Here is a 12,401-nt window from a genome sequence, read left to right as displayed (position 1 = left end):
ATAAATTTAGTGTCATTTTCAATTACTCTAGAATGCTGATTGGCTAGGTGATGATTGGGTTTTGTAAATGGCATCATCACTGAAAATAGGAAAGCTGGGTAAGAAAGCTGTAGAAGCCTCCTTTGCTTATGTCACCCGAACACCAGGTCATGCATGTGACTGGGGACCGCTGCATCCTAATTGCGGGCCCTCTCTGTCTGTCCGTCCTGCAGGTATATGGTGCAGTGGCCTGGAGCACGGATACTGCGTCGTCAGGAGCTGGATGCCTTCCTGGCTCAGGCATTGTCCCCCAAACTCTACGAGCCTGATCAGCTGCAGGAGCTCAAGGTAACTGATACTTCCTTCCTCATCCTGGAGCCTTGCTCTGGAGTCAAGGGACAGCTCACCTCACCTGGCAGCTGAGTACATCAAACTAGTAATGCTCAGGAAGAGAGCTCGAGAGCCTTCAGGGCAAAGGGAATTTCCTTCCCAGCTATTGAAATGGTCACGTCTGCTTTTGTCCGATTTTTTCCCTTGTATACCAATGGGTGTTTTATTCTTGTTTTCATATCATGAAATGAACTTGCCTTTTATTTCAGGTGGGGATCCCAAACCCTGGGAGGGAGGGCTTGGTCCTAAGAATTTCCTAACATCTGGCCAGGATCTTTTTCTTATTTCGTTCTGTTGTTCCTAATTACAACATTCGTTTTCTCTAAAAACAAAAACCAAAACCATAGTCTTTGTCCTCCTAGTATTGTAAATCCCTTTTAAAAAAACACTTGAAGAACAACGTTATATCATCATTCCTGTGCCCTTTTAGTCAGCATTTAACATCATATTCCTTTTAATTTTCCCTTCTAGTAATTCCTTTTATTCTTTGTTTTAATAATAGTTTTCTCCACGTTGTCACCTGATTTTTCAGTGTGCTTATCTTTTTAGTGCACTTTTATTAGTTGCTGTGTTCGCATGGCTATACTTGCTTTCTAATTTCTACATTAAATTTTAGAAAGTTCAAGACTTTTCAGAGTTAGCTAAATTAGTGAATCTGCCTTTTCTTTTTAATTCATAGGGTTTTGTTTTTTTCTTTGCTGTTGGTTATTTATTTGTTTGTTTGTTTGTTTTACAAAATTTGATTTGTAATCAAGTAATCTCTTTTTATGAAATCGCCTTCACTTTTAGATCTTGTAGCCATTCTTTATGAAGGCGTTCTTTCCCTACAGAGGAGTTTTAGGCTCACTTTATAGATTTTTAGTGTTCTACAGTTGGGGCTCAATAAATTTCTGGTTTCCCTAAATTATTGAGTTAAATTCAGTAATTTGGTGTTGAGTGACCCTTGACTGTGGGGATCCCATGTCATTGTGGTCACCTTAGGCTTCTGATGACTTTGAAACAAGCTAAATAAGATAACAAACTTAGGAGAATCTACCTCAAATTGTATTCTTTACTTTGTAGATGAAGCTGTTCTGTTTGTTAGACAGAAATTATTTCTAATGGTTTTGAATTTAAGTTTTTGTTCTAGAATATTTGGCCGGGTGTCCCCTGAGAGGCTGGTATTAAGCACAGGCTCTACCTCCTGTGTCCTAGAGTGTGGTGCCCCCACCACCATCTTCATCACCAGACTGCTCAGGGGTGTTGTAAATACTTTTACTAGAGTGTGGTGCCATCCCTCTACCTCTACTTCCTGTTTCTCTTATTTAGATTATTACATCAGTATTGACATCCCAGTTCTGAAAATCAGACCGCCAGGTATCAGGTATGCCCACCAAGCCTTATTCACCATCAAGTTGCTTTTACTCAAAGTTCATCTTTTCTTCCATATCCTTTTCATTTTTGGATCAACACATAGGATATAACTTTCGAAAGACAGTCACACTCTAAGCTTTCATTTTGGTTCTTTTGAAGTCTTAGTGCTTTCATGGTTTTCTCCCGATTCTTCATCTAAAGCTAGGTTTCTAGAGCTGTGTTAGAAAGTGCAGGTACTTCACGCCCACCCCTGTCCCTTTGACTCTTCTGGTCTAGAGGTCTGTGTTCCCTTCACCAAGGGCAGCCTGAACGTTGGCACTCCGTTCATGAGTAGCATAGATTTTGAAAGAACCAGAAGGAAAAACAATAGCTGTCCTTGGGGTTAGAGGTAATTGGTTTTTTAAGATTGAAGATACCCTCAGCTATCAGATTGAGAACTGATAGGAATGATTATTTAAATGCTACAAAAATTCCAATGTAGAGCTGAGAGAGGGTCCTAAAATTCAGTGATAGAACAGTAAATTTTAAAACTACTTTTTTGTTTAATCATTAAAAGTTGTTTTGATATATCAAAGTCAGTGACAGTGCTTTCATATAAAAAGCCATTTCACTGTGTACGATATAGTCAACTCTTGATATTTGGTGGTGTTTTAAGGGCCAGTATCCAGTTTGTGGATTGCCAGACCCTGTTTCTCTTCCACTTCTATCTATGTGCTTTGAGAATAAACAGGAAAAGAGAAAGAAAAGACCTAATTTTGACAATTTGGCCTCTGGTTGGCTTTTCTGGTGGGAGGTTGAGTCGGGAAATATGTTGAAACTATTAGTTAAAATGACTTTATAAGAGTTTCATCTGGTCTGTGCTCTGTCCGCCCCCTGCATCCTAAACATTTGAGTGTTCTGTGTGGCTCATTGAGGCCCTGGGGCCATGATTACCCCCTCACTTTTCTTTGGTATATTAGGTGCTTCTCCCAGGTTACCAGTGTGGATGAAATCACTAAGGTAGAGTCAGCACTGTTTGGAGGAGGGGCGGGTAAAGGGTGAGGAGAAGGACCTTTGCACAGTTTCAGTTTTTGTCCTGTTTCTCCTTGCTCTTGACATCCCTATAATTGTCTTACATTCTTCTAACAGTTTCACATGCCAAGTGCAAAATATAAAGATAGAGAATGAAGAGCTGTAAATACAGCATATGGGCGGCAGCATGTCTGTGGTGCGTGTATGAGTTATTGTACATGTAGGTAAATAGGACCAGTCATAGTAAGAGTTTGCTGCCCAGTAATTAGAAATCAGACAAAGTTACTTTACTGGAATTTGGTTCTTGACCTAATTGGGCAGAGATTAAATTCCATACTGTATTTCCCATAAAGTCAGAAAATGTTGTCAACATTTCTCAATTTGAGGAACTTTGGATAATGTTGAATATTTTATCCTGGTTGGTATAAGTAATTGAGATTGGAGCGTGTGGTCAAGAGTTCAGATTCTGGTGCTGTTAGTTACCAGTATTGTGACCTTGAGCTCCTGTGGTTCAGTTTCTTCATCTATTAAATGGAGTACTAAGAGCAGCACCTGCATCATATGATTGTTGAGATGTAAATGAGGCAGTACATGCAAAAATACTTAGAGCAGTGTCTGATACAAATTTATTAAGTTCCCCATAAATAGTAGATAGTATTCTTTGTATAATTAACACTTAAGGACAGAAGTATAAACTGCTATGTAAAGTAATTTAAAAATTGCCATAGGCAAGATATACACAGCAACTGAGATTTTATTCCCATTATTTAGACAACTTTTATTCTAAGAATTTTTCTCTGATAAATTACTGGTAGTTGTTATTACTGAAACTAAGTGACTTGAAAATGATTTTTTAAATCCAGAAAAACACAGTTTCTCAACTAATGGTGAGGCTATTTAAAATAAGAAATGTGTGTGGATAATGTAGGCTTCTCCATTCCTCTCATCAGCTCACAAGGAGATTACTCTCTCTAACTAGGGTGCCTCTGTGCTCCACACATCTTTCTTAGCCTCAACACTCAGATAACCATCTGCCCAGAGTGGTTTTGAGCTTTATTAGTCAAATAAGGGTTTGTTGTCAGTGTGACCAACACCACCAATGACAAAGACATGGGAGCAGCATCGTGCTTCCGCAGAAGGCTGCTGCTGGCACCTGCCTTAGCTTTTGTAGCCAGCAGACTTTCGAGCAGCACCAGCACATTGTTGCCTTTCCCTCCGCTTTGACCTGGCCCAGAGGCCATGGCCAGCAGGAAAGAGGAGGCCAGGTTGCTGCCTTGGCACATTCCCACAATGTCAGCTTTTAGGGAGGAGAAACCTGCTGTTACTGCCTTGAGACTCAGAGTTTCCACTTCCTATCCGCCCTCTCTGTCCCTACTTTCTACTCATAAACATAAAAATGCATCTAATTCCATCACCCTAACCCCACCTGTCCTCAACGGAACATGTTTAGTTCCCCTTTCCAGCATTGCATGGGAGAAGCAGGGGTCAGCAGGGTGGAGAGACTTCTCCAGGTTCAGGAAGTTCTGAACTGCATTGACTTAAAATTTAAAAAAATAATAATAATAAATATATTTCAATTAAAAAATGGTTGGAAAACATAATGTTAACTAATAATGGGGACTGATAGCACAAAATAGCAAATATTCATAAATTCATCAATATTTGGCACTAGAATGATCTTTTTTCTCTTTAATGAAAAGCCAGTTTACCTGCCACATTTAGGTATTGTTTAGGTTGAAACCCGTAAAGATGACATTCTTGAGACTCCAACCATGTGGGAAGACAGAAACCAGGACAGCTAAAACTCAGTCCCGGATAATCCACAAACTAGGTCCTTCACAGGCAGATAATCAAGAGTTGACTGTATTTGTCAGTGTTTCTCACCCTCACAGCAGCTGCTAGGAGAGAGAGCTGTGTGCGCACAGGAGGGCTCCCAGCGCTAATGACCCAGTGAGAAGAAGGGGAGACAGCCTCTAGATGCTGATAGTCTGCATGGTTCAGATACAGTGTTTTGTTGTTGTGTTCTTTCATTTATAAGCTATCCATTTCTCCTAAAACATTTTGACAGTCTCATTAATAAGTTGCTATCTAAAACATTAACATATAAAATAATGTAAACAACGTACAAGTTTTAGAATGAAATTATACCAAGTAATATTTTAATACAACTATTTGAAAAATGCATAATCTTGTTAGAATGTTCCTTTTTACAATCTTTCTGCTAATTCACTACCAGTATATAGAATCTGAAGTGTAAAAGTTTGATTTCATAAATGAATTGTGGGCTTCTTAACTGCTAAGGAGACTATTAATAATGTGTTACTTTATCATGTGTCAACCTTAAACATAGTATTATTTTACACTTGTATAATGCTTCACATGTCCAAATTGAAATGTTTCAGTATGTTTATAAAATAGTCTCTTAAATTTAAATGTTAACTAACATAAAAAGTCTTTGTGTTGAAACAGGCCAGTGGTAGGTCACTGTATGGTGTTGATTAACAGGTTTGCTTAGGGTGTCTCTTTGAGGGGTGTCCTGGTTAACCGTGAGAGTTGTAGTCAGACATTGTGACAACTTGGTAATGCAGTACTCTTACTCCATAGAAATCACTCTTTTCCATTTAAAGATTGAGAACCTCGACCCTCGAGGCATTCAACTGTCAGCTCTCTTCATGAGTGGCGTGGACATGGCCCTGTTTGCAAACGACGCATGTGGCCAGCCCGTGCCCTGGGAACACTGCTGTCCTTGGATGTATTTTGATGGGAAGCTCTTCCAGTCCAAACTCCTTAAAGCAAGCCGGGAAAAGACCCCACTCATCGACCTCTGTGATGGTCAGGTCAGTTGCAGGAACGCAGTCTGGTGGAGGTGGGGAGGAACAGCTGTCCACCTTCAAACAGAGGGAAATACCACTCACTGTCTAATCAGTCGTCTTTCATACCAAATTTATGACCCCAGGTGACAGCGTTCTGTTTTAGATTGGGTCCAGCCCATGTGTGAGTTAATGTCAGTTCAGTGCTGAGCTCTGGATATGCATTTACATTAGACTCTCATTAATCACCATAATTATGTTCTATGAATTTGCCTCAAACATTGAATTAGCAGATAGTGAATCTCGCCTCATATGGGAAATGCACGGTGAGGTTCCTCTATTCCTCCAGTGACAACATCTTTGTCAACTGATAAGCATATAACCTTGTTTATGTGTGTTTATTTAAAAACATCTCAATGAATATATAGTTAATTCACTCACATTGAACTCAGGGCCCGTAGTGCTGTAACTCAGCCTGAAATGAACAAAGCTCATCTAACACATGTATTTTCTCCATGAGGCATATCACAGCCTGGTACTTAGGAACACCGATAGCACTCAGCACTGCGCTTGGGGCCAAGTCAGACAGCAGAATCACCCACAATAATTTTAAACACCACTGAGTAGATGGTGAACAGGACATTGTTCACAGTATAAAAGCTGAAACAAAACGGCAGAGTGTCATCTTCTTCAACCTCAACTTGAAACCCAAAGTGTCCCCTACTCTGCACATCTGTGAATGACCATGGGAATGCTCTGTGTTGATCTGGGATTGCAAGTACATTTTAGTAAGTAGGTGAATTCACAGATGTGTGGAGCTCATGAATAGTAAGGATTGACTGGGGGGGGGGGGGGGGGGGTTGTGTGCTTTTTTTTAAATTCTGGTTTAAAAATAAAGTGAAGTAGGTTATCAGGTTATTTGGTCCCATTGCCTAAAAGAGGCTCATATTCAGTTCAAGCCTTTAAACCTTAGACTATAAAAGATGCAATCTCTAAGGTCTGGTTTACTATGAAGTAAGCACATTTTCAAATTCTGGTTAAAGATTGGTTATTCACAAGACACTCCAGTTGAATTTGTTGGCCGTTGAATGAGCTTTGTTTGGGCTGAGTTATAGCACTGAAGTCAATGGAATTTGACACACGCAAGTTGTATATTCCACATCTGTGTAGGTTATGTTGTCTTCCATGATGTAATGAACATGAAATGATACAAAAGTCATTCCACGGGCAGTCTTGCAGACAGGTCAGGTCCCGTCCTGAAGAGAGAGCTCCAGGCTTCTCTGAGGAGGCATCTGTCACTCTGTACCACAGTTGACTCTCTGTGAAATGCAGTGAATACCTGACCTAATACTACAGAGGGGAGAGTCAACTTTAAAGATGTGAACTAGGCATCATCTACCCTGCGGTGCATGGGTGGAAAGAGGAAAACTGGGTGAGATGTCTTGACCTAGCCATTGATTTTGAGACCCAAATTTACAGTTTCATTAATAGCTATTGGAGTCAGTGGTTCTCACCTGAGGATCTGCTCAGATAGTAGAAATTCATTTTTGTTTTTGAGATTAAGAGGTATTTTATTATTTATTTATTTATTTTTTGCAATTTTGCTCTTGCGGTCATGTTTTCATTCTGCAAACAAGTACTACTGAGCAGACTGACTGCTTACAGACAAATAACTAGACATGGTATAGCAGCCTCTATGTCACTTCCTCCCTGTCCATTCTAATTCAGCTGGAACCTTGTAAGTCACATTTTCACATGCTGCGCTTGACTTGCAGGCTGAGCAAGCTGCCAAGGTAGAAAAGATGCGGCAGAGCATCCTGGAAGGGCTGAACTTCTCCCGGCAGAGCCTCCCGCTCCCCTTCCCACCGCCCTCGGCGCTGCCTTTCTACCCCACCTCTGTGTACCCAAGGCACTTCGGGCCTGTCCCCCAAGCTCAGGGCCGAGGGCGTGGCTTTGCAGGTGAGTAGGTCCCCCTCTGCAGGTAGGACTGTGCTGGTGTGGGAAGACAGAGGCACACACTGCTTGCAGGCCTTCGTGGGCCATATCTTGCCATGTTGAGACACTGTAATTAACTGGCAGGCTTAGTTATGAAAGGAACAAGAGGATCCCAGAAGAGTTTCTGGGAAGGGGAAAAAGGGAGCTATGAAAGCTGTTGCAGTGATGAGATTTTAAAGATTTTTTCTCCTGTGAGGTCTCTACTAAGGCCTCCTCCTGGATACTGACTGGGCCACCAGATAGCGCCTGGGTGCAGGAGGCTCCTTCAGTATCGGAGGGAGTGACATGTCAGTGTTCTGGTGTTGACAAGAGGGTTGGCTGTTGAGGGTGTAAGAACAAAACCTAGGAAATGGGGGTCGCTCTGCCTGAAAACCCACCGGGGGCTCTCCCCTGAACCTGGTTCCTCACAGCTTCTCCCGTCTCTCTCCACCCGGGTCCCACAGGAGTCTGTGGCTTTGGAGGCCCCTATGGGGAAACTGTAGCAACAGGCGCCTACCGTGCCTTCCGCGTGGCGACGGCAGCAGGACACTGTGGAGCCTTCTCAGGCAGTGACGGCAGCAGGACTAGCAAGTCGCAGGGCGGTAATTATGCCATGCCTTCTAGAGCTTCTGCCCGCCAGCAGCTTCCCTGCTCCTCTGGCTCCTCTTCTGTCCTGACTCTAGCAGCACATTCTTTCCACGAGCCCCTCCCCTGCATTTGTTTCTGCTCCTCTCCCAGCTCCTGTTTGCCCCCAGGTCTCTGCAGCAGCTTTGCTGTGGCCCATCCCTGCCTTCCTTCTGGGCTATCATGTGTCTATACACAGACTTTGTGTGCACCCAGTCCTCTAACCATCACGTCTTGTGATAGAACCGGCTGCCCAATAATACCCAGGGATGTGTCTTTCCTACCTTATTCCTCAACAGCCCATCTCGGTAAAGAGGATTATGCATATATAGAAGATTCTAAGGCCACAATAGAATTCCTGGCATAAAAATTTAACACAGTTTGAAACATTTTAAAAGAAACATCTGATGTTAGATATATACTGGTAAATGAGTTTGTTTGTTTTAAATTCCCATTGCTTCTCTTGTTTGTATTAGGCTTACAAGGGAGAAAAAAGTCTTAACATTTAGTTTTGAAATCATGTCTTGTGATTTTGCTGTAATATGAAGCCTGAGACTGGGGGCTTTGTCACAAATCCTGCTTTTCGAGACTGCAGATTTAAACCTGGCCATCAAGTCGACACTAGAGGGTTATTCACATACATTTTTAAGTAACTTTGAGGATAGGCAGGCCTCTCTCGTTTAACCAGGAATGTTTTCCAGCTCAATTACTTGGGTGCTTACAGCAGTTTGTGAGAGAATTCTGGTGTAGCAGTGAGACTCTCACAGATGAATGCAGCCCCCTGTGTGGCCACAGGAGCATTTGTCCCTCCGCACTGGACCTGCATGCCCCTTTTCCTGCCTCCCCTGGGTTCTCCCGGCTGTCGGTGCTTTTTTCCTTCCTGTCCCTGTGCCATGCAGCACACAATGAGGTGTGCTCTGGTTCACAGTTGGCTTCTGCTCCTCATGGGCCTGGACTGGAATCTCTTGCTAGCCTGCAGTCGGGGGATCATGGGGGTCAGAGGAACCTTAGGGTGAAATGACAAGAAGAGCCTGCCTCCTAACTTCTCCAAATTGTGTCTTGAACTCAGATCTGCACTGTCCAGTGTAGAGTCACTGGCCACCTGTGGCTCTCAAGCACTTGAGCTATGTTTTAAGTGAAAAATGTACTTTAAAGATTTAATATGGAAAAAACAAAGCAAATTATCTCATTAATAGTTTTTGTATTGATTACATGTTGAAATATTATTTTAGATATATTGAGATAAAATAGATATTATTAATACTGATTTCATATATTTCTTTGTATTTTTGTAATGTGGCTAGTAGAAAATGTAAGGCTTATCGTATATTTTGCTGGACAGCACTGCCTGGCTGCTAAATCACATGGCCAACACCTAGATGATGAGAGTTTATTACAGTCCATTCCATCTTCCAGAAAATAAGATGCTTGAGGTCCTGGTTTATTTTATTTTTATCAGAAATTTTGCTAACAGTTAATTAATTATTTAACAATGTTCTTAGGTAAGTCAGAAAACCTTAGAATATGCAGGCTACCAATAATTAATAGAAGTTAGTGCATACAGTGAATTTGTGACCCGGAATAAGGGAATTCTAATTTAACAATCCAATAAAAAAAATAACAGGCTCTGTTTACTGACTAATTTCCATAATGTTTGGTTAAAGTAGTAAACTTTGAAGTAATTATCCAAAAAGAAGATAATAGATAGAAGCCGTGCCATCTGCAGCCAGGGCAGCACTTGATGGAATGCAGTTCGGTCTTGCACTCCTCAGTTGTAACCTATTTCGTTATCATGGGTCCTTTGAGTAGCCAACACATTTGTCTTATTGTCAGGTGTATTTGTAACAACAGTTACACCATTGAGATCAAACTATGTGACTTAGATAGTCCACAAGAAGCCTTCACAAAGTAAGTGGAAGGGCTTCGTGCGAAACATAAACCACAACTGAAAGGAAAATGTTTCCCTGTTTTTCTTTTTTCTTTGCCATTCTTAATCCTGGGATTTTTAAAGGGCTTTTGTTTTTTGTCTATTTTTTGTGTAGGAATCCAACCTATACCTTCTCAGGGAGGGAAGCTAGAAATAGCTGGCACCGTGGTCGGCCACTGGGCTGGGAGCAGACGGGGCCGCGGGGGCCGGGGGCCTTTCCCCCTACAGGTCGTTTCTGTTGGAGGACCAGCAAGAGGGTAAGTGCTGATCAATGAACATGTATTTATAGAAATTAAAAAACAGCCTCTTATTTGTTTTTCAGTTTACTAGAAACATTTTTATATCACTAAATGCACTCTTTATTATTCATAGTGATTATATAGGATTGCATTATATATACCTTTATGTAACTATTTGTCAAATGATTATCCATACATTATTCCGTTAGCCATTTATAAATGTTTAAAACAGTAGTATGTTTGAAACGTATTATTTTTTCAAATTGCATGCATTGGATATGAACCAAGAAAAATAAGATTTATTCCTTGGAATCAGTCTTTGGCATGCCCATGATTTAATAAACTCAGTGCTTCCTATAGCATAAGATTAGACACCTTTAAATTCATTTGATATTATTTTAAATGGTTTAAGTGTTGTTTGTAACAGATTCAAGGCTTTCTGCTTTTGTCCTATTTATTCTTCAGGCGTCCAAGAGGAGTTATTTCCACCCCCGTGATCAGAACATTTGGAAGAGGTGGAAGGTACTATGGCAGAGGTTACAAAAACCAGGGTGCGATTCAGGTAATAACACGACATAATGCTGGTGGTGGTTACTCCCTAATGTCTGTCTTCCAGGCTAATGTTTTAGTGCCGGTATCCAGAGGGGCCGGGGGTTGTTGGGCTCCTTCTATGGAACATCTAACGTGATGGTGGCATGTGGTGCTCACCCCGTAAGTCCCTCAAATCATTTCCATTAGGTTTGTACTCAGGTGAACAGCTGCTTGTAGGGATTTACGGAGAATAATCCAGGGCCCTTAATGGTGTTTATATTAGGAAACATTATTAGGTAAATAGCATTTAGGATTTAAAAAGGAAATCCTTACCGTCGGTGCTGGACAGGAGGTCTCTTTTTCTCCTTCTCCTGGACCATCCTGACTAACTTCTCATCCTACCCCTTGCTGGATGCTGTGCTGCTTAAAGGATAATCCCAAGAGGAAACAGGTCACGTGTTTGTCTTCAGGAAAGACTGGAACATGCTTCCGCTTTGGTTGATAGGATCTAGATCCTGGTGAATTTCCTCTTGAGAATGATACTAGTCAGCTTTAACACTGTAGTATGTCATCCCACTTCTTGAATTATGGTATTTAATCACAGTGTACAGTTTATTCCGATGCCATTCGTGTAAACATTAAGAGGAGTGAACACTTGCCCTGGCCGGTTTGGCTCACTGGATAGAATGTCGTCCCTCGGACTCAAGGGTCCTGGGTTCGATTGTGGTCAAGGGCATGTACCTTGGTTGCGATCTCAATCCCTGGTCCTGATCAGGGCACATGAGGGAGGCAACTAATCAATGTGTCTCTCTCACATCGATGTTTCTCTCTGTCTTTCCCCCTCCTTTCTACTCTCTAAAAATCAATGGAAAAATACCCTCCGGTGAGGATTCGAGGATTAAAAAAAAAAAAAAAAGGCATGCACTCTTGTGACTAATATATTAATAACCCATATTTAGAAACTTAATTGGCCAACAGAAGATAAAACTGTCTTTACCAGGTGATCTTAGCACCTTGGCCACTTGTTTCAATGAAATACATCAAACAAATCAAGTACAGAGCCAGTCTCTTTCCTGAGGGTGGGACGCAGGCAGCCCCTTTGCAGCACAGCATCTAGCAAGGGGTGGGGCTTGGTTCCGTCGGCCTCTGCCTTCACACAGGTGCATTTTGAGCCAAAAGCACCCTCAGCCTCTCAGCTGGTCTAGGAGAGGGGCCACAGCCTTCCTGTGGCTCCAGCCCAGAGCTCTTCTGTGAAAATGGCCCTTGCGGTGTTCTTGTCCTCCTTAGTGGATGACAGGGCCTTTCCCGAGCTGGTAGTAGGGGCTGTCCACACGTTGCTTATACACTAATATAAAACATACCTTGAGAACTTTCTTAGGTAAGTCAGAAAACATTAGAAAATGCAGGTTACCAGTTAATTAATAGAAGTTAGTGCATACAGTGAATTTGTGACCCAGCATAAGGGAATTCTAGTTTAACAGTCCAATAAATTCTCAAAAACTGCACCAAACAGATATGTAGCTTAATTAGTTATAAGGCAAATACTCATGTGCCATCACTATG

General features: G+C 41.7%; 1 protein-coding gene across 2 annotated transcripts in view; it reads left to right on the top strand.

Moving 5' to 3' along the window:
- FAM120A (family with sequence similarity 120 member A) overlaps positions 1-12,401 on the top strand; it is a 114,321-nt gene that overhangs the window by 92,121 nt on the left and 9,799 nt on the right. Inside the window, exons 12-17 of one of the 2 annotated variants that reach the window (XM_059656454.1) lie at positions 213-327; positions 5,361-5,570; positions 7,319-7,502; positions 7,982-8,119; positions 10,184-10,325; positions 10,773-10,869. In XM_059656454.1, coding sequence (XP_059512437.1) covers positions 213-327; positions 5,361-5,570; positions 7,319-7,502; positions 7,982-8,119; positions 10,184-10,325; positions 10,773-10,869 — 886 coding nt within the window. The remainder of the gene's footprint in view (positions 1-212; positions 328-5,360; positions 5,571-7,318; positions 7,503-7,981; positions 8,120-10,183; positions 10,326-10,772; positions 10,870-12,401) is intronic. The other variant, XM_059656455.1, reaches the window with a different exon arrangement.

This window comes from Myotis daubentonii, chromosome 11 (assembly GCF_963259705.1).
Source record: "Myotis daubentonii chromosome 11, mMyoDau2.1, whole genome shotgun sequence".
Classification (NCBI taxonomy): Eukaryota; Metazoa; Chordata; class Mammalia; order Chiroptera; family Vespertilionidae; genus Myotis; species Myotis daubentonii.
This window is presented reverse-complemented; position numbering and strand designations above follow the sequence as displayed.